This window comes from Scyliorhinus torazame, chromosome 9 (assembly GCF_047496885.1).
Source record: "Scyliorhinus torazame isolate Kashiwa2021f chromosome 9, sScyTor2.1, whole genome shotgun sequence".
Lineage (NCBI taxonomy): Eukaryota > Metazoa > Chordata > Chondrichthyes > Carcharhiniformes > Scyliorhinidae > Scyliorhinus > Scyliorhinus torazame.
In genome coordinates, this window is record NC_092715.1 from 17910675 (window position 1) to 17933109 (window position 22435).

The 22435-nt window shown below is 50.8% G+C and overlaps 1 protein-coding gene across 1 annotated transcript in view; it reads right to left on the bottom strand.

Moving 5' to 3' along the window:
• Window positions 1–22435, bottom strand: part of egflam (EGF-like, fibronectin type III and laminin G domains) — a 260696-nt gene that overhangs the window by 108271 nt on the left and 129990 nt on the right. The window contains exons 12-18 of the mRNA XM_072517542.1: window positions 20630–20730; window positions 18578–18722; window positions 17661–17850; window positions 15420–15545; window positions 5472–5715; window positions 4551–4662; window positions 3147–3263 (exon numbers count right to left, since the gene is read on the bottom strand). Of these exons, the coding sequence (XP_072373643.1) occupies window positions 3147–3263; window positions 4551–4662; window positions 5472–5715; window positions 15420–15545; window positions 17661–17850; window positions 18578–18722; window positions 20630–20730 (1035 nt within the window). The remainder of the gene's footprint in view (window positions 1–3146; window positions 3264–4550; window positions 4663–5471; window positions 5716–15419; window positions 15546–17660; window positions 17851–18577; window positions 18723–20629; window positions 20731–22435) is intronic.

Genomic DNA, 22435 nt, shown 5'->3' on the forward strand with positions numbered 1-22435 from the left:
CACAGATACGCGCGCACACACAGATACACACACAGATACACACACGCAGATACACACACGCAGATACACACACACATCCACACACACACATCCACACACACACATCCACACACACACATACACTCGCACACATGCACACACACAGATACACACACAGATACACATACACAGATACACACACACACAGATACACACACACAAACACGCCCAGATAGACACACACAGATACACACAGACACAGATACACACACACATACACACAGATACACACACAGATACGCGCGCGCACACACACACAGATACACACACAGATTCACACACACAGATACACATACACAGATACACACACACAGATACACACACACAGACACACACACACAAACACACAGATACACTCGCACACATACACACATACAGACACACACACACAGATACACACACACACACACAGATACACTCGCACACATACACACACACAGATACACACACACAGACACACCCACACAGACACAGATACACACAGATACAGACACAGATACACACACACACATACACACACACATACACACAGACAGATACACACACAGATACACACACACATACACACACACACAGATACACACACAGATACACACACAGATACACACACACAGACACACACACACACAGATACACACACACAGACACACACACACAGATACACACACACACATACGCACACAGATACACACACAGATATGCGCGCCCACACAGATACACACAGATACACACACAGATTCACACACACAGATACACACACACAGATACACACACACACACAGATACACTCGCACACATGCACACACACAGATACACACACAGATACACACACACAGATACACACACACAGATACACACACACAGATACACAAACACACCCAGATACACACACACACAGATACACAAACACACAGACACACACACATGAACAGACAGACACACATGCACACAGATACACACACACACACACAGATACACACACACACACACACAGATACACACCCACTTACATGGATACACACACACAGATACATACACACAGGTACACACACACGCACAGATACACACACATACAGATACACACCCAGATACACACATACATATACACACACACATACACACACACACAGATACACACCCACAGACATGGATACACACACACAGATACACACACATAGATACACACACACAGGTACACACACACACATAGATACACACACACACAGATACACACACACACACGGATACACACCCAGATACACACATACATATACACACACACTCAGATACACACACACACACACAGATACACACACACACACAGATACACACACTCAGATACACACACACACAGATACACACACAGCCACAGATACACACAGACACACATACATACACACAGATACACACACACACAGACACACACACACAGATACACACACACACAGATACACACACACAGATACACACATACTCACACAGATACACACACATACATGCACAGATACACCCATACACAGATACACATACACACACATCCAAATACACTCACAACACATGCTCTTATATATGACACACACACTCACAATACATATGTGCTCACGCACAAACACTCACAGCACATACATTCACATATACATAAACACAAACACATAGTAACAACATGTACAGACACACCACACTTCGAAACACACACCCACACATACACACTTACACGGTGCATCAGAACACATGCATGCACATGCACTCACGCGCATACTTACACATGCACACTCACATGCTCTCCCACATGCATTACATGCATGGATACTCACTCCACCCACTTTCAACATGAAATTGAAATGACATCACACACAAGCTAATTCACATTGTGCCCACACTCAATTACTCACACACACACTCCAACACACACACACCCTGGGGCGGGATTCTCCCCTACCCGGCGGGGCGGGGGTTCCAGCGGGATGGAGTGGCGGTAACCACTCCGGCGTCGGGCTGCCCCATAGGTGCAGAAGTCTCCGCACCTTTAGGGGCCAAGCCCTCACCTTGAGGGGCTAGGCCCGCGCCGGAGCGGTTTCCACTCCACCGGCTGGCGGGAAAGGCCTTTGGCGCCACGCCAGCCGGGGTTGAAAGGTCTACGCCAGGCGACGCGGGTCTGCGCATGCGCGGGAGCGTCAGCGGCTGCCGACGTCATCCCCGTGCATGCGCAGGGGAGGGGGTCTCTTCCTCCTCCGCCGTAGTGAAGACCATGGCGAAGGCGGAAGCAAAAGAGTGCCCCCGTGGCACAGGCCCGCCCGCGGATCGGTGGGCCCCGATCGCGGGCCAGGCCACCGTGGGGGCACCCCTGGGGCCAGATGGCCCCGCCCCCCCCCCCAGGACCCCGAAGCCTGCCCGCGCCACCTTGTCCCGCCGTTCAAAAGGTGGTTTAATCCACGCCGGCGGGAGAGGGTTGACAGCAGCGGGACTTCGGCCCATCGCGGGCTGGAGGATCGGCGGAGACTTCGGGACACGGCGGGGGCAGGATCCACGCCACCGATTCTCCGACCTGGCGTGGGGTTGGAGAATCCCGCCCCAGAACTCTCACACATGCATTCTCACACACATGCAAACACACACGCAAACACACACTCTTCACATACTCTCACACACACTCACGCAAACACACTCACGCATACGCAAACACACAGAGACACACACTCACTCACGTACTCTCACACACATACAAACATTCACACACACTCTCACACACACGCACTCTCACCCATGCACAGTCACGCAAACACACGCACCTCATGCACACACTTTCACACACTCAAGCACACAGACAGTCGTACGCACACACACACTCGCACACATGCACTCACCCACATGCACACACATGTGCAAATACACAGTCACACACGTTCTCAGTAACGCACCATACAGGATTCCTGGGGTCTTCTCACCTCACTAATTCCTCCGACTGCAAGATGCGAGTTGGGGTTTGGGGGCTCTGTACTGATCAGGAGCAGACCGAGGCAGTGCCTTCACCTACTGAGAATTCACAGGCACCTCTTCGGGAATTAGCAGCGATTATTCGCCTTGTTTCTAACAGACTGAATTCTTACATTCTGAATGCTTCCTGTGAAAGGTTGCAAGACCTCCGAGTTCTTCCTTATGTTGTCGTAGTCAGGGATTCCGCCAAAGAAGATATCTGTGTTGCACTTAATCTGTGTGAATCCTCCCTGTTGGGAAAGAATGAAAAACACGTAACAATGAACTCCCTCAGTGAGGGACACCCTCCCTCGGTGAGAGACAAACTCCCTCGGTGAGGGACAAACTCCCTCGGTGAGGGACACAACTCCCTCAGTGAGGGACACCCTCCCTCGGTGAGAGACACCACTTCCTCGGTGAGAGACAGCACACCCACCTCAATTCGGGATTCCCACCCGTGTCACCTCGCTGTTACGTGTCTACTCTCCTGTGATGAACCACTGTAATAGGAGATGTGAGGTAGGACCTGCACTACAAGTTCGCCGGTAGCTCCTGCCGGCTGGCTCCGCCCACGGAGAACTGTATAAATATGCGTGACCTCCAGTGCCCTGCCATTTCGCCAGCTGCAGCAGGAGGCCATGCATCTGACTGTAATAAACCCACAGTTGCACCCAACTTTAATCTTTGTGCAATTGACCGTGCATCATCTCCAAAGCTGAGGGGCGTAGAGCAATGTTCCTCACCTCAGAGCTCCTGAATAAAGCTGAATTGATCTACTTCCAGCTGTCTAAAGGGCTAAGCCGTATCCCACTGAAGAGGAAGTGAGATTGTCCTCCGAGTGGACCTTCTAAGTCATCCCAACTGCACAGAGTGTTTTCAATTTATTCACGGGATGTGGGCATTCCTGGCAAGGCCGTCACTTCCTGTTTATTTCTGCTAGCCCTTGAGAAGATGCCAATCGGATGCCTTCTTGAATCCAGCTCAGTGGCCTGTTCGGCCATTTCACATCATAGTGCGAAGGAGACCACTCTGCCCATCGGGTCTGCACCGACCCTCCGAAAGAGCACCCCATCCAGACCCACACCGCCGTCATCCTAACCTACACATCTTCAAACACTAAGGGGCAGTTTAGCATGGCCAGTCCACCTAACCTACACATCTTTGCCAGTTAGGAGTTTGCCTGACCTCACATGTTGGCCAGCAGGAGTAAAGGCCACAGATTCCCTTCACTAATCTGTGAATTAATTTTATTTAAATTCCCCCAGCTGCCATGGTGGGGTTCGAACTCTCTCGCTCATTAATCCAGTAATGCAGCCGTTATGCCACCATCTCCATGGAATGTGGATATACTCCACCTTGAAGTGTCATTACTGCACCATCTGACATTGTTTACTAAACCTGCCCCAAACATTATTCATCCACAAATTCTTACTCCACCAATCAGATTCCTCAGTGTTGCTCAGAGGGGACCCAAGTGGAGGTTATTTGAGAAACCCCCATCCCCCTCCCCTAGTAGAATAGCGATAGCTGGAACTCACCTCGGCCATACCCTCGACAGACTGTTGGTCATCCACCTGCAGGATGCCATTCTTGGCCGTGCGGGAGAACTTCACCTCGTGCCATTGGTTCAGAGCGACGGGATCCTTACTCCTACCGAGTGAAATAGTCCAATCAGCCTTGGGAGAAGGGACGGGGCCATAACACAATAATTATCAGACGCGTACCATCGTGTAATAAGTTAGGAGGCACACCAGGTGCTGAGGGAAGAGGTGGGTGCATGAGGTTGGGTTCTGTGGGGAGGAGGTTGGGATGAGGGGCGAGGCGAGGAGGTGAGATTGAGGGATAGGGCAAGAAAGCGGGATTGAGGGATACGGGGGATTGAGGAATATTGAAAGAAGGTAGGGTTGAGAGATGGGACAAAAGGTAGGATTGAAGGATACTGGGAATAGCTGGGATTAAAAGATATGGGGAGAAAGTGGGATGAGGGATTTGGGGAAGAGGTGGGATTGAGGGATTTGGGGAAGAGGTGGGATTGAGGGATATGGGGAAGAGGTGGGATTGAGGGATATGGGGAAGAGGTGGGATTGAGGGATGTGGGGAAGAGGTGGGATTGAGGGATATGGGAAGAGGTGGGATTGAGGGATGTGGGGAAGAGGTCGGGTTGAGGGATGTGGGGAAGAGGTGGGATTGAGGGATGTGGGGAAGAGGTGGGATTGAGGGATGTGGGGAAGAGGTGGGATTGAGGGATGTGGGGCGAAGGGGGGGATTGAGGAACATGCATAGAACGTGAGATTGAAGGATATGCGTAGGAGGCCAAAATGTTTGTGCGGCATGAATGCTTAAACATTGAGCCATAGCTAGACATTAACCATCTGATTAACATCCTTTCCTTTACAATTGGGTAGAGAAGGGGAGAGGGGTGGGTGACACCTGCTGATGTTTTAACGATGAACTCTGACCTGATGGTAGCGGTCCCTGAACCGCAGTCGAATCGGAACTCCACGAGACTGTCCACTAGGTTGAGTGAGATGAAATCCTTGCTGGATGTGTCGTAGCTGTAGAGGATGACTCCATTGCTAATCTCAGGCCGGAAGCTAATCTGGAACTCCATGAAGGAGAGATAGTAATGGGGTTCCATAGGCCAGGGCAGACCAGCATAGGACATCAGGGAAGCATTGAACTGTGGGACGACCAGCGTGAAAGCTAGGCAGAAGGAGTCATTAGAAACAAAAGGAAACGTGGGGTTATAAATTGCGAACTTCTGGGGACAGAAACAGTTCTATATTCAGCCAGAGACCTTGAGAGTTACAACTGCATGGGTTTAAAACATGAATACTTTATTATCTCTTCCTAGCAGACTCCATCTGCTGGTACATGTGTGTATGGTAGCCTCAAGTGAACAAAATTCACAACGCAATCTTCAATACACTACGTAAATGTGGCCAAGGTGGTGAAACACTCACACATACTCACATGAATAGACACACACTCAAGCCCCCTACTGTGGTGATATGCATCACAGTAAATACACAAGGGGTTAATGTAGATACACTAGGACTGAGTAAACACAGAGACATCATGACACACAGACATTCAACCAATAGGTCAGTAAGATAGGACACGACCAATGGGCAGTCAAGACACACCCAGAGGTGACACTACCACAAGGGGGCTCCCCATATAAAAGGACAGGGCACACATGCTCTTTCTCTTTCCACAGGCGACACTTAGAGAGACAGGGGCAGATCAGAAGCATCACACCCACCACGTGGCTTAGAGCAGACTGGTTAGTTAGACTGAGTTACTATAGCAAGATTAGCAGGAGAGTCAAACTCAAGTAGGAGAATTGTTAACTGCTCAATAAACGTGTTAAAGCTATCTCCAAGTCTAAACATTCCTTTGTCAGAGTGCACATCAAGGAAGCAGCTTATGCTACATGATGAAGCAGAACACAACACCCACCTCACACACACACACACATATACTGACACACATAAACACTCACAAACATACACATGGACCCACTCACAGACACATTCACTCTCAGACACACGCTTACGGACACGCTGACATGCACACACATACACAGACACGCGCTCACTTACACACACACAACACACAGACACACACACATTCAGTCACACACTCACTCACTCACTCACTCACACACAGAATCACTAAATTGTTTGAGCACAGGATGCCATTTGGCCCATTCGGCCCATCGTGTCTGCACCGACTCTCCGAATGAGCATCTTGAAATGGTGCCTTTCCCCTACGTTTTCCCCGAACCCCTGCACATTATTTCTATTCAAATAATCATTCAATGTCCTCTTGGACTCCTCGATTGAACCTGCCTCCACCACACATCCAGGCAGAGAAATCCGGACCCCAACCAGTCGCTGCGTGAAGGTTTTTCTCACATCACAATTGCTTCTATTGCAAATCACTTTCAATCTCTGCGCCCCCTCATTCTCGATCTTTTTCCGAGCAGGAACAGTTTCTCCCCGTCGACTCTGTCCAGCCCCCTCATGATTTTGAACATCTCTATCAAATCTCCTCTGAGCCGTCTTCTCTCCAAGGAGAACAGTCCCAACCTCTCCAATCCATCCTCATCACTGAAGTTTCTCATCCCTGGAACCAGTCTTGTGAACCTCTTCTGCGCTCTCTCTGCTGTGTTCACCTCCTTCCTCTAGTGTGGCCCAGAACTGTGCACAATATTCCAGCTGAGGTCTAACTAGTGTCTGGTATAAGTTCAGAATAACCTCCTTGCTCTTGTACTCTCTGCCCCTATTAATAAAGCCCAGAATACTATCTGCTTTATTAACTGCTCTCTCCACCTGTCCTGCCACCTTCAATGATCTATACACATCGACACCCGGGTCCCGCTGCTCCTGCACCCCTTTAAACATTGTACCCCTTATTTTTTATTGTCCCTCCATTATCCTCCTCCCGAAATGTATCATCTCACACTTCTCCATGTTGAACTTCATCTGTTACCTATCTGTCCCCTCCACCAACTTGCCTGTGTCCTTTGAAGTTCTGCACCGTCCTCCTCACAATTTACAATATTTCCAGCTTTTGTGTCGCTGTCGTTGAAATTGTCGCTGCAGACTTCCGGGTGCGGCGATGACCAGCTGAGTCGCACGTTTCGGCAGCTCCCTGTGAAACGGACTTTTGGGCTCTTGATAGGAGCCCCAACGGCAATTTTGACGGCTAAAAACGCTGTGCGGTAAACCAGAAGGGAATCCCCCCTGGATACGGATGGAAAAAGGAGGAGAGAGTGGCCAGATTGCAGTGGATCCTTTAGAACAGCGGCAAGGAAGGCAAGCAAAAACCAAGATGGCGTCGGAAGGTGGCAGTTTAACATGGGGCCCTGAACAACAAGAGTTCTTGAAATGCTGTGTGGAAGAGATCAAAAAGGAAATGAAGAAAGAGCTGTTGGCCCCGATACTACAGGCGATCGAAGGGCTAAAGGAGGAACAAAAGACCCAGGAGCGGGAGCTTTGGGTCGTGAAGGCAAAGGCAGCCGAGAATGAGGACGATATACAGGGCCTGGTGGTGAAGACGGAGACGCAGGAGGCACATCAGAAACAATGTGTGGAAAGGTTGGAGGCACTGGAAAACAACGCAAGGAGGAACAACCTGAGGATTCTTGGTCTTCCTGAAGGTGTGGAGGGAGCGGACGTCGGGGCATATGTGAGCACGATGCTGCACTCGTTAATGGGAGCGGAGGCCCCGGCGGGTCCGTTGGAGGTGGAGGGAGCATCCCGAGTGATGGCGCGAGGACCGAGAGCAGGAGAAATTCCCAGAGCCATAGTGGTGAGATTCCTCCGTTTTAAGGATAGAGAAATGGTCCTTAGATGGGCGAAGAAAACTCGGAGCAGTAAATGGGAGAACGCGGTGATCCGCGTTTATCAAGACTGGAGTGCGGAGGTGGCGAGAAGGAGGGCGAGCTTTAATCGGGCCAAGGCGGTGCTTCATAAAAAGAAGATAAAATTTGGAATGCTGCAACCGGCAAGACTGTGGGTCACATATCGAGGGAGGCACCACTACTTTGAGACGGCGGATGAAGCGTGGACTTTTATTGTGGAAGAAAAACTGGAATGAGCGGGTTATTAAAAAGAACGTTCGAACAAAGTGGTGGGGCGAATGTGGGGGGCAAAGAGGGGTTTTATGTACTAATCCTGCGATGTGGTAACTTTTCTCTCTCCCACAGGTGGTGATGGGGGGAGGAGGGGAGGTGGAGGAGATGGGGCGTTGGCCATTAGGGGCGGGGCCAAGGGAGAAGCGCGGGCTTGGTTCCCGTGCTATGATAATCATGGCGGGAATAGAGAAGCAGGAAAGAGGGGGCATCGCACGGTGCGAGCCGAGGTCACGGGGGGAAGCCGAGGTCAGCCAGAGTTTGCTGACTTCTGGGAGCAACATGGGGGGAGTAATTACGCTAGCGGGGGGTCTAGCGGGGGGGGGTGGGAGGGGGGAATTACTGGGTTGCTGCTGCTGGGGAGAGGGGGGAGCTGGTATGGGAGAGGATGGGCGGGGGGGCACCGCCTGGGGGAGATACAGCTGCGTGGGAACCGGGTGAGGAGCTGGAAAAAGGTAATGGCTAATCGACAAGGGGGGGGGGGTGGTAGGAAGCCCCCCAACTCGGCTGATCACGTGGAACGTGAGAGGGCTGAACGGGCCGATAAAGAGGGCACGGGTACCCGCACACCTTAAGAAACTTAAGGCAGATGTGGTTATGTTACAGGAAACGCACCTGAAACTGATAGACCAGGTTAGGCTACGCAAAGGATGGGTGGGGCAGGTGTTCCATTCGGGGCTAGATGCGAAAAACAGGGGGGTGGCTATATTAGTGGGGAAGCGGGTAATGTTCGAGGCAAAGACTATAGTGGCGGATAACGGGGGCAGATACGTGATGGTGAGTGGCAAACTACAGGGGGAGACGGTGGTTTTGGTAAACGTATATGCCCCGAACTGGGATGATGCCAATTTTATGAGGCGGATGCTAGGACGCATTCCGGACCTAGAGATGGGAAAGCTGATAATGGGGGGAGATTTTAATACGGTGTTGGAACCAGGGCTGGATAGGTCGAAGTCCAGGACTGGAAGGAGGCCGGCAGCAGCCAAGGTACTTAAAGATTTTATGGAGCAGATGGGAGGTGTAGACCCGTGGAGATTTAGCAGACCTAGGAGTAAGGAGTTCTCGTTTTTCTCCTATGTCCATAAAGTCTACTCGCGAATAGACTTTTTTGTGCTGGGTAGGGCATTGATCCCGAAGGTGAGGGGAACGGAGTATACGGCTATAGCCATTTCGGATCACGCTCCACACTGGGTGGACTTGGAGATAGGGGAGGAAACAGGAGGGCGCCCACCCTGGAGAATGGACATGGGACTAATGGCAGATGAGGGGGTGTGTCTAAGGGTGAGGGGGTGCATTGAAAAGTACTTGGAACTCAATGATAATGGGGAGGTCCAGGTGGGAGTGGTCTGGGAGGCGTTGAAGGCGGTGGTTAGAGGGGAGCTGATATCAATAAGGGCACATAAAGGGAAGCAGGAGAGTAAGGAACGGGAGCGGTTGCTGCAAGAACTTTTGAGGGTGGACAGACAATATGCGGAAGCACCGGAGGAGGGACTGTACAGGGAAAAGCAAAGGCTACATGTAGAATTTGACTTGCTGACTACAGGCACTGCAGAGGCACAATGGAGGAAGGCACAGGGAGTACAATACGAATATGGGGAGAAGGCGAGCAGGTTGCTGGCACACCAATTGAGGAAAAGGGGAGCAGCGAGGGAAATAGGGGGAGTGAGGGATGAGGAAGGAGAGATGGAGCGGGGAGCGGAGAGAGTGAATGGAGTGTTCAAGACATTTTATAAAAAATTATATGAAGCTCAACCCCCGGGTGGGAGGGAGAGAATGATGGGCTTCTTGGATCGGCTGGAATTTCCCAAGGTGGAAGAGCAGGAAAGGGTGGGACTGGGAGCACAGATCGAGGTAGAAGAAGTGGTGAAAGGAATTAGGAGCATGCAGGCGGGAAAGGCCCCGGGACCGGATGGATTCCCAGTCAAATTCTATAGAAAATATGTGGACTTGCTCACCCCGGTACTGACGAGGACCTTTAATGAGGCAAAGGAAAGGGGACAACTGCCCCCGACTATGTCTGAAGCAACGATATCGCTTCTCTTAAAGAAGGAAAAGGACCTGCTACAATGCGGGTCCTATAGACCTATTTCCCTCCTAAATGTAGATGCCAAGGTCCTGGCCAAGGTAATGGCAATGAGAATAGAGGAATGTGTCCCGGGGGTGGTCCACGAGGACCAAACTGGGTTTGTGAAGGGGAGACAGCTGAACACGAATATACGGAGGTTGTTAGGGGTAATGATGATGGCCCCACCAGAGGGAGAAACGGAGATAGTAGTGGCGATGGATGCCGAGAAAGCATTTGATAGAGTGGAGTGGGATTATTTGTGGGAGGTGTTGAGGAGATTTGGTTTTGGAGAGGGGTATGTTAGATGGGTGCAGCTGTTGTATAGGGCCCCAGTGGCGAGCGTGGTCACGAATGGACGGGGATCTGCATATTTTCGGCTCCATAGAGGGACAAGGCAGGGATGCCCTCTGTCCCCATTATTGTTTGCACTGGCGATTGAGCCCCTGGCGATAGCGTTGAGGGGTTCCAAGAAGTGGAGGGGAGTACTTAGGGGAGGAGAAGAGCACCGGGTATCTTTGTATGCGGACGATTTGCTACTATACGTGGCGGACCCGGCGGAGGGGATGCCAGAAATAATGCGGATACTTGGGGAGTTTGGGGATTTTTCAGGGTATAAATTGAACATGGGGAAAAGTGAGTTGTTTGTGGTGCATCCAGGGGAGCAGAGTAGAGAAATAGAGGACCTACTGTTGAGGAAGGTAACAAGGGACTTTCGTTACCTGGGGATCCAGATAGCTAAGAATTGGGGCACATTGCATAGGTTAAATTTAACGCGGTTGGTGGAACAGATGGAGGAGGGTTTCAAGAGATGGGATATGGTATCCCTGTCAATGGCAGGGAGGGTGCAGGCGGTTAAGATGGTGGTCCTCCCGAGATTCCTCTTTGTGTTTCAGTGCCTCCCGGTGGTGATCACGAAGGCTTTTTTAAAAAGGATTGAAAAGAGCATCATGGGTTTTGTGTGGGCCGGGAAGACCCCGAGAGTGAGGAAGGGATTCTTACAGCGTAGCAGGGATAGGGGGGGGCTGGCACTACCGAGCCTAAGTGAGTATTATTGGGCCGCTAATATTTCAATGGTGAGTAAGTGGATGGGAGAGGAGGAGGGAGCGGCGTGGAAGAGATTAGAGAGGGCGTCCTGTAGGGGGACTAGCCTACAGGCTATGGTGACAGCCCCATTGCCGTTCTCACCGAGGAACTACACCACAAGCCCGGTGGTGGTGGCTACACTGAAGATTTGGGGACAGTGGAGACGGCATAGGGGAAAGACTGGAGCCTTGGGGGGGTCCCCGATAAGAAACAACCATAGGTTTGCCCCGGGGGGAATGGATGGGGGATATGGAATGTGGCAAAGAGCAGGAATAACGCAACTGAAAGATCTGTTTGTGGATGGGAAGTTCGCGAGTCTGGGAGCGCTGACCGAGAAATATGGGTTGCCCCAAGGGAATGCATTCAGGTATATGCAACTGAGGGCTTTTGCGAGGCAACAGGTGAGGGAATTCCCGCAGCTCCCGACACAAGAGGTGCAGGACAGAGTGATCTCAAAGACATGGGTGGGGGATGGTAAGGTGTCAGATATATATAGGGAAATGAGGGACGAAGGGGAGACTATGGTAGATGAACTAAAAGGGAAATGGGAAGAAGAGCTGGGGGAGGAGATCGAGGAGGGGCTGTGGGCAGATGCCCTAAGCAGGGTAAACTCGTCGTCCTCGTGTGCCAGGCTAAGCCTGATTCAGTTTAAGGTATTACACAGGGCACATATGACTGGAGCACGGCTCAGTAAATTTTTTGGGGTGGAGGATAGGTGTGCGAGGTGCTCGAGAAGCCCAGCGAATCATACCCATATGTTTTGGTCATGCCCGGCACTACAGGGGTTTTGGATGGGGGTGACAAAGGTGCTTTCAAAAGTAGTAGGAGTCCGGGTCGAACCAAGCTGGGGGTTGGCTATATTTGGGGTTGCACAAGAGCCGGGAGTGCAGGAGGCGAGAGAGGCCGATGTTTTGGCCTTTGCGTCCCTAGTAGCCCGGCGCAGGATATTGCTAATGTGGAAAGAAGCCAAGCCCCCGGGGGTGGAGACCTGGATAAATGACATGGCGGGGTTTATAAAGCTAGAGCGGATTAAGTTCGTCCTAAGGGGGTCGGCTCAAGGGTTCACCAGGCGGTGGCAACCGTTCATCGAATACCTCGCAGAAAGAGAGACGGAATGGGAAAAAGAAGGCAGCAGCAGCAGCCCAGGATCGGGGGGTGGGGGGGGGGGAGGAACCAGAAGGACTCTCAGGGTTGTTAATATATACTGTATAGTATGTATAGGTCGTTGCTACAGATAATTATATATTGGACTGTTAAATTATATTTTTGGAGAGTGTTACTTGTGACAAGGCAGTTGCCAATTAGGGCTAGTTTTCATTTTTGTTATTTATTATTTATTCATTTTTTGTTTATAAAATAGGTCATTGTTATTTGTGTTGTTATAATATTGTGTAAAGGATGCACAATGTACTGTGTTGGTTGACCAAAAATTTTCAATAAAATATTTAATTAAAAAAAAAGAAATTGTCACTGCATACCAAGATCTAGATTATTAATATCTATCAGGCAAAGCAAGTGTCCCAATAGCGACCCCTGGAGAAAACCACTGCAAACCTTCCTCCAGCCCAGAAAATATCCTTCGACCATTATTCTCTGCTTCCTATTATTAAGTCAATTTCATATCCACGTTGCTACTGTCCCTTTTATTCTATGAGCCATAACTTTTCTCAAGTCTGTTGTGTGGCACTGTATCGAATGCCTTCTGAAAGTCCATGTCCTCCACATCAGCAGCATTGCCCTCATCGACCCTCTCTGTTACCTCCTCAAAAATGCAATCTAGGAAGTTTAGGCCCACAATTATACACACACACTCACTCACAATTCACAGACACACACACACTCAGTTACATGCAGACACACACATGCACTCACACATACACACTCACACATACTTCACACATACATAAACACACGTACACACTCACATGTACACACACTCACACGTACACACACTCACACATACATAAACACACATACACACTCACATGTACACACACTCACACATGCACACTCACATGTACACACACTCACACGTACACACACTCACACGTACATAAACACACATACACACTCACACGTACACACACTCACACGTACACACATTCACACATGCACACTCACATGTACACACATTCACACGTACACACATTCACACATGCACACTCACATGTACGCACATTCACACGTACACACACTCACGCGTACACACACTCACGCGAACACACACACATTCACACGTACACACTCACACGTACACACACAAGTACACACATTCACACATACACACACTCACATGTACACACACTCACACGTACACACACAAGTATGCACATTCACACATACACACACACATGTACACACACTCACAGGTACACACACACACTCAGTTACATGCAGACACACACATGCACTCACACATACACACTCACACATACTTCACACATACATAAACACACGTACACACGTACACACTCACATGTACACACACTCACACGTACACACACTCACACATACATAAACACACGTACACACTCACATGTACACACACTCACACGTACACACACTCACACATACATAAACACACATACACACTCACATGTACACACACTCACACATGCACACTCACATGTACACACACTCACACGTACACACACTCACACATACATAAACACACATACACACTCACACGTACACACACTCACACGTACACACATTCACACATGCACACTCACATGTACACACATTCACACGTACACACATTCACACATGCACACTCACATGTACGCACATTCACACGTACACACACTCACGCGTACACACACTCACGCGAACACACACACATTCACACGTACACACTCACACGTACACACACAAGTACACACATTCACACATACACACACTCACATGTACACACACTCACACGTACACACACAAGTATGCACATTCACACATACACACACACATGTACACACACTCACAGGTACACACACAAGTATACACATTCACATGTACACACACTCACGCGTACACACACTCACGCGTACACACACAAGTACACACATTCATGTGTACACACACGTGTACACACATTCACATGTACACACACTCACACGTACACACATACACACACTCACGTGTACACAAACTCACGCATACACACACTAATGCGTACACACATTCACATGTACACACACTCAGACGTACACACATTCACACGTACACACACTCACGTGTACACACACTCACGCGTACACATACTCATGCATACACACACTCACGCGTACACACACAAGTACACACATTCATGTGTACACACACACGTGTACACACATTCACATGTACACACACTCACACGTACACACATACACACACTCACGTGTACACAAACTCACGCATACACACACTAATGCGTACACACATTCACATGTACACACACTCAGACGTACACACATTCACACGTACACACACTCACGTGTACACACACTCACGCGTACACACACTCACGCGTACACACACTCACGCGTACACACACTCACGCATTCACACTCACACATACTGACCATTGCCAACCAGAATGATATTTCCTGTGGGGAGAGATGACGGATGGCGGAGACTCACCTTGCTCACAGTGTTTGCCCTGGAATCCCATGGAGCACAGACACAGGTAGGAGTCAGCTCTGTGGGGGACACAGGCTCCACCATTGACACAAGAGACCTTGTTACATAACCCGGTGCTGCACTCTCCTAAAAAACAAAATCCCAGATTTGGAGATTGAGGAGGGGGGAGGAGGAGAGGAGGTAAAAGAATGACAAAGGTTGGTGTGTAGGAGCGAGAGGCAGTGACTTCGGGGGAATGACCCCAAGAGCAAGTTCTGAGTAACAGGGGGCCAGCAGGGCGCAGGGCTCACAACATGGTGAGGGGGTTCAGGGGCCGGTCGTGTAACAAAACAGGGCCGGGCCTGGAGAGGCCGGCCCGCCGATCGGTGGGCCCCGATCGCAGGCCAGACCCATCGGAGGTGTCCCCCCGCCACCGCCCCCCCCGACCCTGCGCGCAGAGTTCCCGCCGGCTGCGAGCAGGTGTGGACGGCGCCGGTGGGTGTCTGCCATTTCCAATTGGCCGCTCGGCCCATCCGGGCCGGAGAATCGCCTGCTGGCGGCGTGGCGCGGTTGCGGCGATTCTCCGGCGCGGGGCTGGGAGAATCCCGCCCGGGGTCTGCCATTTGAGGTGGAGATGAGGAGGAACTTCGTCCCAGAGGGTCATTCGTGTTGAGAATTCTCTTCCTCAGGGAGCAGAGGAGGCTGGGTCAGTGAATATATTCGAGGCTGCGTTAAGACAGAGTTTTAATTGACAAAGGGAGGCAAGGGGTAAGGGGGACAGGCAGCAATGTGAAGCTACGGTCACCGTCAGATGGGCGATGATCTTATTTAATAGCACAGCAGGGCCGAACACAGGGGCCGAACTTTGTAAAGTTGCAGATTTGAGGCGTTTTTCCAATTTATTCTTTCACGGGTATGGGCTTCGCTGGCTGGGCCAGCATTTATTGCCCATCCGAATTGACCCCAAGAAGGTGGTGGGTGAGCTGCCTTCTTGAGCCGCTGCAATCCGTGTGGCGTAGGTACATCCACTGTGCTGTTCGGGAGGGAGTTCCAGGATTTTGACCCAGCGACACCGAAGGAACGACCGATATATTTCCAAGCCCAAGGGAAAGAACTTGGCAGAGAGAATATAATGTCGGAAATTGTGAAATTCTGCACCTTGGTAGGAAGAATAAAGGAGCTGAATGTTATTTAAATGGAGAGAGACTGCAGAAAGCTGCAGCATGGGGGGATTTGGGGGTCCTCGTGTCTAAATCACAAAAAGCTAGCAGCAAGTTCAGCGGGAAATTGGGAAAGCAAATGGAATGTTGGCTTTTATTTCAAAGGGAATGGATTATAAAAATAGGGAAGTCCTGTTAAAACTATACAAGGCACTAGTTAGACCACACCTGGAATACTGGGAACAGTTTTGGTCTCCTTATCTATGGAAAGATATCCTGGCATTGGGGGCAGCCCAGAGAAGGTTCACTCGGTCGATCCCGGGAAGGGGGGGTTTTCTATTGAGGAGAGGTTGAGTAGGTTGGGTCTGTGCTCATTGGAGTTTAGAAGAGTGAGGGGTGACCTTATTGAGACATATCGGATTCTCAGGGGGTTTGACAGGGTCGATGCTGAGAGGTTGTTTCCCCTTGTGGGAGAGTCTAGGCCCAGAGGGCACAATCTCAGAGTGAGGGGGTCTCCCATTTCAGACAGAGATGAGGAGGAATTTCTTCTCTCAGAGGGGAGTGAATCTGTGGGATTCTTTACCGCAGAGAGCTGTCGAGGCCGGGTCGTTAAGTATGTTCAAGGCTGAGAGAGACAGATTTTTAATCAGTGAGGGGATTGAGGGTTATGGGGATAAGGCGGGAAAGTGGAGTTGAGGATTATATCAGACCAGTCATTACCTCATTGAATGGCGGAGCAGAGTTGATGGGCCGAATGGCCTCATTCTGTTCTTACGTCTTGTGGCTGAATAAATTGAGGTGTTTCAGGTGATTAAAAGATTCAATCGTGTAAACAGTGTGAAACTAGGGGTTGTCCAAAACAAGGGGGCAGAACATTAAAACTGGAGCCAGGCCATTCGGGGTAGTACAGCGTCGAGGGGTTGAATGGCTTCCCCCTCTTCCTTTATTTGGGATGGTGTGTGGCTTGGGGACATTGGCTTTCCTGCCACCTCCCCGGGGGTGCGGACGATGGTTCGTGACACTTGTTAACCCAGCTCCACTCAGATTGAGACATGAAGGGAACCCCCCCCACCCCAGGTTAATCACCGTCTGTTACACGTACCTACGTCAGCCCCACTGACTGCCCGGCCGATAGGCCAGGCTCTCATGTTTACCCGTCTGCTGTTAATGACCAGAGACTGCACACAACCTCGGAACCCCCGGTTGGTCCCTGCCGCTTTGACCAGCCAATAGGCACTGGGCGCTCCACCAAGGTACAATGGGGAGCGGAACGTGATCTTCGTGTAGAGACCCTGAGGGACAGGAAAGCTCGGTCAACAGAGAGTGTAACAGGGCTTCCACTCACCTCCCTCCTAATCAACCCAGGGTAACACTCCAACCTCGTCCCTCTCCCCAATTCCTATCCTCCCCCCCCCCCCATCACCCCCTCGCCTATCCCCCTCTATCCGTCCATTTACACCGCCTGCAATTCCCCATCTCCACTTCCCACCTTGGTCACACATTCCTCTCCCTCCCTGGCCTTGTGCTCTCTCCCATTCTACTCTCCCCCTCTCTCCCGATCTCCTCCCCTCTTCCCTCTCCTCTCCCTCCTGTCGCCCTCCCCCTCGACTTTTGTCTATTCCCTCCACATACCTAACCCTCCCCTCCCTCCCCCAGTCTCCCTGTTTCTCCCCCCTCCCTATCCTTACCCCTCTCCCTCGCTCCTCCCTTTTCTAGTCTCCTCTTTGCCCCCCCCCCCATCCCCATCCCCAACCCTTCTCACTCTCCTCCCTCCCCCGCCCCTCTCCTCCCACCTCCGGTCTCCTCTTTTCTCTCCCCATCTCCTATCCCTCCCCGCTCCGCCCTCTCCCCCCACACTCCTCTACTCCCTCCCCCTCCCCTCTCCTCCCACCTCCGGCCTCCTCTTTTCTCTCCCTATCTCCTATCCCTCCCCGCTCCGCCCTCTCCCTCCACACTCCTCTACTCCCTCCCAATCTCCTCTCCCTCCCCCCCTGCTCCCCTCCTCCTGGGGGTGGTTACCTTGGATTTTCCCGTGACTGGGGTGTCATTGTCCAGCCGTAACCAGCCATTGATGCCATATCTGTAGATGGTGGCAGTGTGCCAATGCCCTGCCCGTACCCGACTCTCACTGACCAGGACAGCCGTCCCCGTGCCACAATTAAACCTGCCAGGAAAGAAAAGACTTGCAATGATATAGCGCCTTTCATAATCTCAATGATCGTCCAATCCAGTCACCGTGCACAGCGAGATCCCACAATGGGGGACCAGATAATCTGATGTTGAATTGAGGGACAGCTATTGGACAGGACACCAGGGGGGCCCTCCCAGTCCTCCTTCAAAACGCGCCCTGTGATCTCATACCCACCTGAGAGCCGACCTTTGAGGGTGCAGCATTGCCTCAGTACCCTGTGGTCAAACAGTGTGGGGGAAGGGAGGTAAAAGGCAGCCATCGGGCTCTGTATAAACGCAGAGGATATGCGCAAGGGGGTTCGACGTGGGTCTGTTTCCACGCAGAGGCTGTGTAATATAATAACATAGAAAATAGGAGCAGGAGGAGGCCATTCGGCCCTTCAAGCCTGCTCCACCATTCATTATGATCATGGCTGATCACCCAACTCAATAGCCTCATCTCACTTTCCCCCCAGATCCCCCTTGTGGGCGGCACGGTAGCATAGTGGTTAGCACTGTTGCTTCACAGCTCCAGGGTCCCAGGTTCGATTCCCGGCTTGGGTCACTGTCTGTGCGGAGTCTGCACATCCTCCCCGTGTCTGCGTGGGTTCCCTCCGGGTGCTCCGGTTTCCTCCCACGGTCCAAAGACATGCTGTTAGGTGAATTGGACATTCTGAATTCTCCCTCCATGTACACGAACTGGTGCCGGAGTGTGGCGACTAGGGGCTTTTCACAGTAACTTCATTGCAGTGTTAATTTAAGCCTACTTGTGACACTAATAAAGATTATTATTAGAAGCAGGAGGCAGTGTAAACTCAGGGGACTGTATATGTGCAGGAAGCTGTGTATACACAGAGGTCTGTGTAAATGCAGGAGTGTTCCACAGGGGATTGTGTAAGCACCAATGGCTTATGTAAATTCAGGGCACTCTGTAAACACAGGGGCTGGGTAAACGCAAGTGGCTGTGTAAAAGCAGGGGCTGTGTAAACACAGGGGCTGAGTAAACGCAAGTGGCTGTGTAAAAGCAGGGGCTGTGTAAACACAGGGACTGTGTAAATGCAAGTGGCTGTGTAAAAGCAGGGGCTGTGTAAACACAGGGGCTGAGTAAATGCAAGTGGCTGTGTAAAAGCAGGGGCTGTGTAAACACAGGGGCTGTGTAAACGCAAGTGGCTGTGTAAAAGCAGGGGCTGTGTAAACACATGGGGTGTGTAGATGCAAGTGGCTGTGTAAAAGCAGGGTCTGTGTAAACACAGGGGCTGTGTAAATGCAAGTGGCTGTGTAAAAGCAGGGGCTGTGTAAACACAGGGTGTGTGTAAACGCAAGTGGCTGTGTAAAAGCAGGGTCTGTGTAAACACAGGGACTGTGTAAACACAAGGGGATTCTGTAAAGACGAGGGACCGTGTCAACACCAGGAGCCTTTGGTTTTTTTTAAACTTGTTTATTTTTATTCATTTAAGGGATGTGGGGGTCATATTGTCCGTCCCTAATCGCCCTTAAGAAAGGGGTGGTGAATTGTCTTCTTGAACCGCTGCAGTTCCTGAGGGGGGGGTCCTTTTTCATGTTTTTGTAGCAGTTGAATACAATTGAGTGGCTATTTCAGAGGGCATATTGCAGTCAGCCAACTGCTGTGTGTCTGGACTCACATGTAGGCCAGACCAGGTCAGGACGGCTGATTTCCTTCCCTGAAGGACATTAGTGAACCAGATGGGTTTTCACGACAATTGCCGATGGTTTCATGGTCACCGTTAGACTTTTAATTCCAGATGTTTTATTGAGTTTAACTTCCATCACCTGCCGTGGTGGGATTCGAACCGGGGTCCCCAGATCATTACCCTGGGTCTCTGCATTATTCGTCCAATGACAACACAACCACGCCACCGCCTTCAGAGGACGGAGCCTGACCTGAACTGAAGACGTCGGCGGATAATTGCGAGCGATAGGAAATCTCCGTGTCCAATCTCAGTCTCTCCGCAGTACAACAGCAAACCGTCCTCCACGTCCGCCTACAGGAGTGGGACAAGGCGTTAGGCTAACATTAGAGGAAGGGTAATCAGAGAGACCTACCGTCCGGCCCATGTGGGCGAAACGGCAGAATCAGCCTCCGCTCATTCACCATCGGCAGCACAGAGGGCCATTCAGCCCATCGATCCTATCTCGGCTCAGGACTATTCAATTAGGCGCACTCCCTTGCCCTTTAACCCTTTAGCAGCCCTGCTAATTTCCCATTTCAAGTATTTACCCAACTCTCTTTTGAAAGTCGTTGTTGAATCTGCGTCCACCACCCTTTCAGGCAGCGCCTTCCCGATCACTGCCAATCGGCATCGTCTGGTTATTGATTCTCCTGTCAATGGGAACACACTCTCCGCACTTCCTCGATCAAAACCGTTCACAATTTCAAACGTCTGAATTACATCTCTCCTTAACCTTCCCCCTTTTAAGCAGAACATTTCAGATTGGAAGAAAGCACGGAAAATCCGGGAAGCAGAGGGCAGGTCAGGTGTTTGGAGGGGTTTGCGCTTCGGTGGAGGGTGGGAGCCTTTGGTTCGGTCGTTCTGCTCCTGTTTCTGCATCAGAGGGCAGAGGGCGTGAGCGCCCCACCAGACAGGCCAATCCAGGGTCCATCACCTCGAAATGCTGGCCTCACATTTTTATATTCGCTCATGCGATCTGGGAATCTAGTTTTTGCTGCCCATCTCCAATTGCCCTGTATCTGAGTAACCCCCTCCATCATTTCAAGGGGCAGTTAAGAGTCAACCACATTGCTGCGGACATGGACTCACATGTAGGCCAGACCGGGTAAGGACGGCAGATTTCCTTCCCTGAAGGACATTGGAGAACCAGATGGGTTTTCACACCGGTCGATGATAGTGGCCATGGTCACCATCACGGAGACTAACTTTCAATTCTGTGCGGAGTCTGCACGTTCTCCCCGTGTCTGCGTGGGTTTCCTCCGGGTGCTCCGGTTTGCTCACACAGTCCAAAGATGTGCAGGTTAGGCGGGGTTACAGGGATAGGGCGGGGGAGTGGGCCGAGGTAGAGTGCCCCATCCGAGGGTTGGTGCAGACTCGAGGGGCCGAATGGCCTCCTTCAGCACTGTCGGGATTCTATGGATTCTTTGAAATTCCAGATTATATTTCTTGAATTTAGATTCCACTAGCTGCCATGGTGGGATTTGAACCTATGGCCCCAGAGCATTAGCCCGGGCCTCGGGGTTAGCAGTGGATTATTATGACACCACCATTTTCCAGTCGGGTCTTGGTTTTTGGATCGGGTGGGCCGTTGGCAGCTCTCCCATCTCCGGGTCAGCAAAGAGTCGTTTATCAATACAGAACCTGAGTATTGCTGAAAAAAAGACATTTTGTCAAAGCTTTTCATCTTGCACTCATCAGGACAAATGCAAGTATCCCAATGTCAGGGGAAATAACAACATTATACTGCATGAGAAGAGGGTGCTGATTGGCATCAGTTTTAGCTAAACAATATAAGTGACAGCCATTCACTGGTTTATTCCTCAGGGCAATGCTTTGACTCATCAGAGTCAAGCTGCCTGTTTTAAAGTTTCAAACAATGCTGGGCAGTTAACTGTCAGTCACCATCAACTAGTGCATTCTCCATGGCAACGTCTCCACCAATCAGCGTCCATTTGCAGACCAATCAGCACCCTCTTCTCATCCAGTGTAAAGTTGTTTCCCCTGACACCGGTATTCT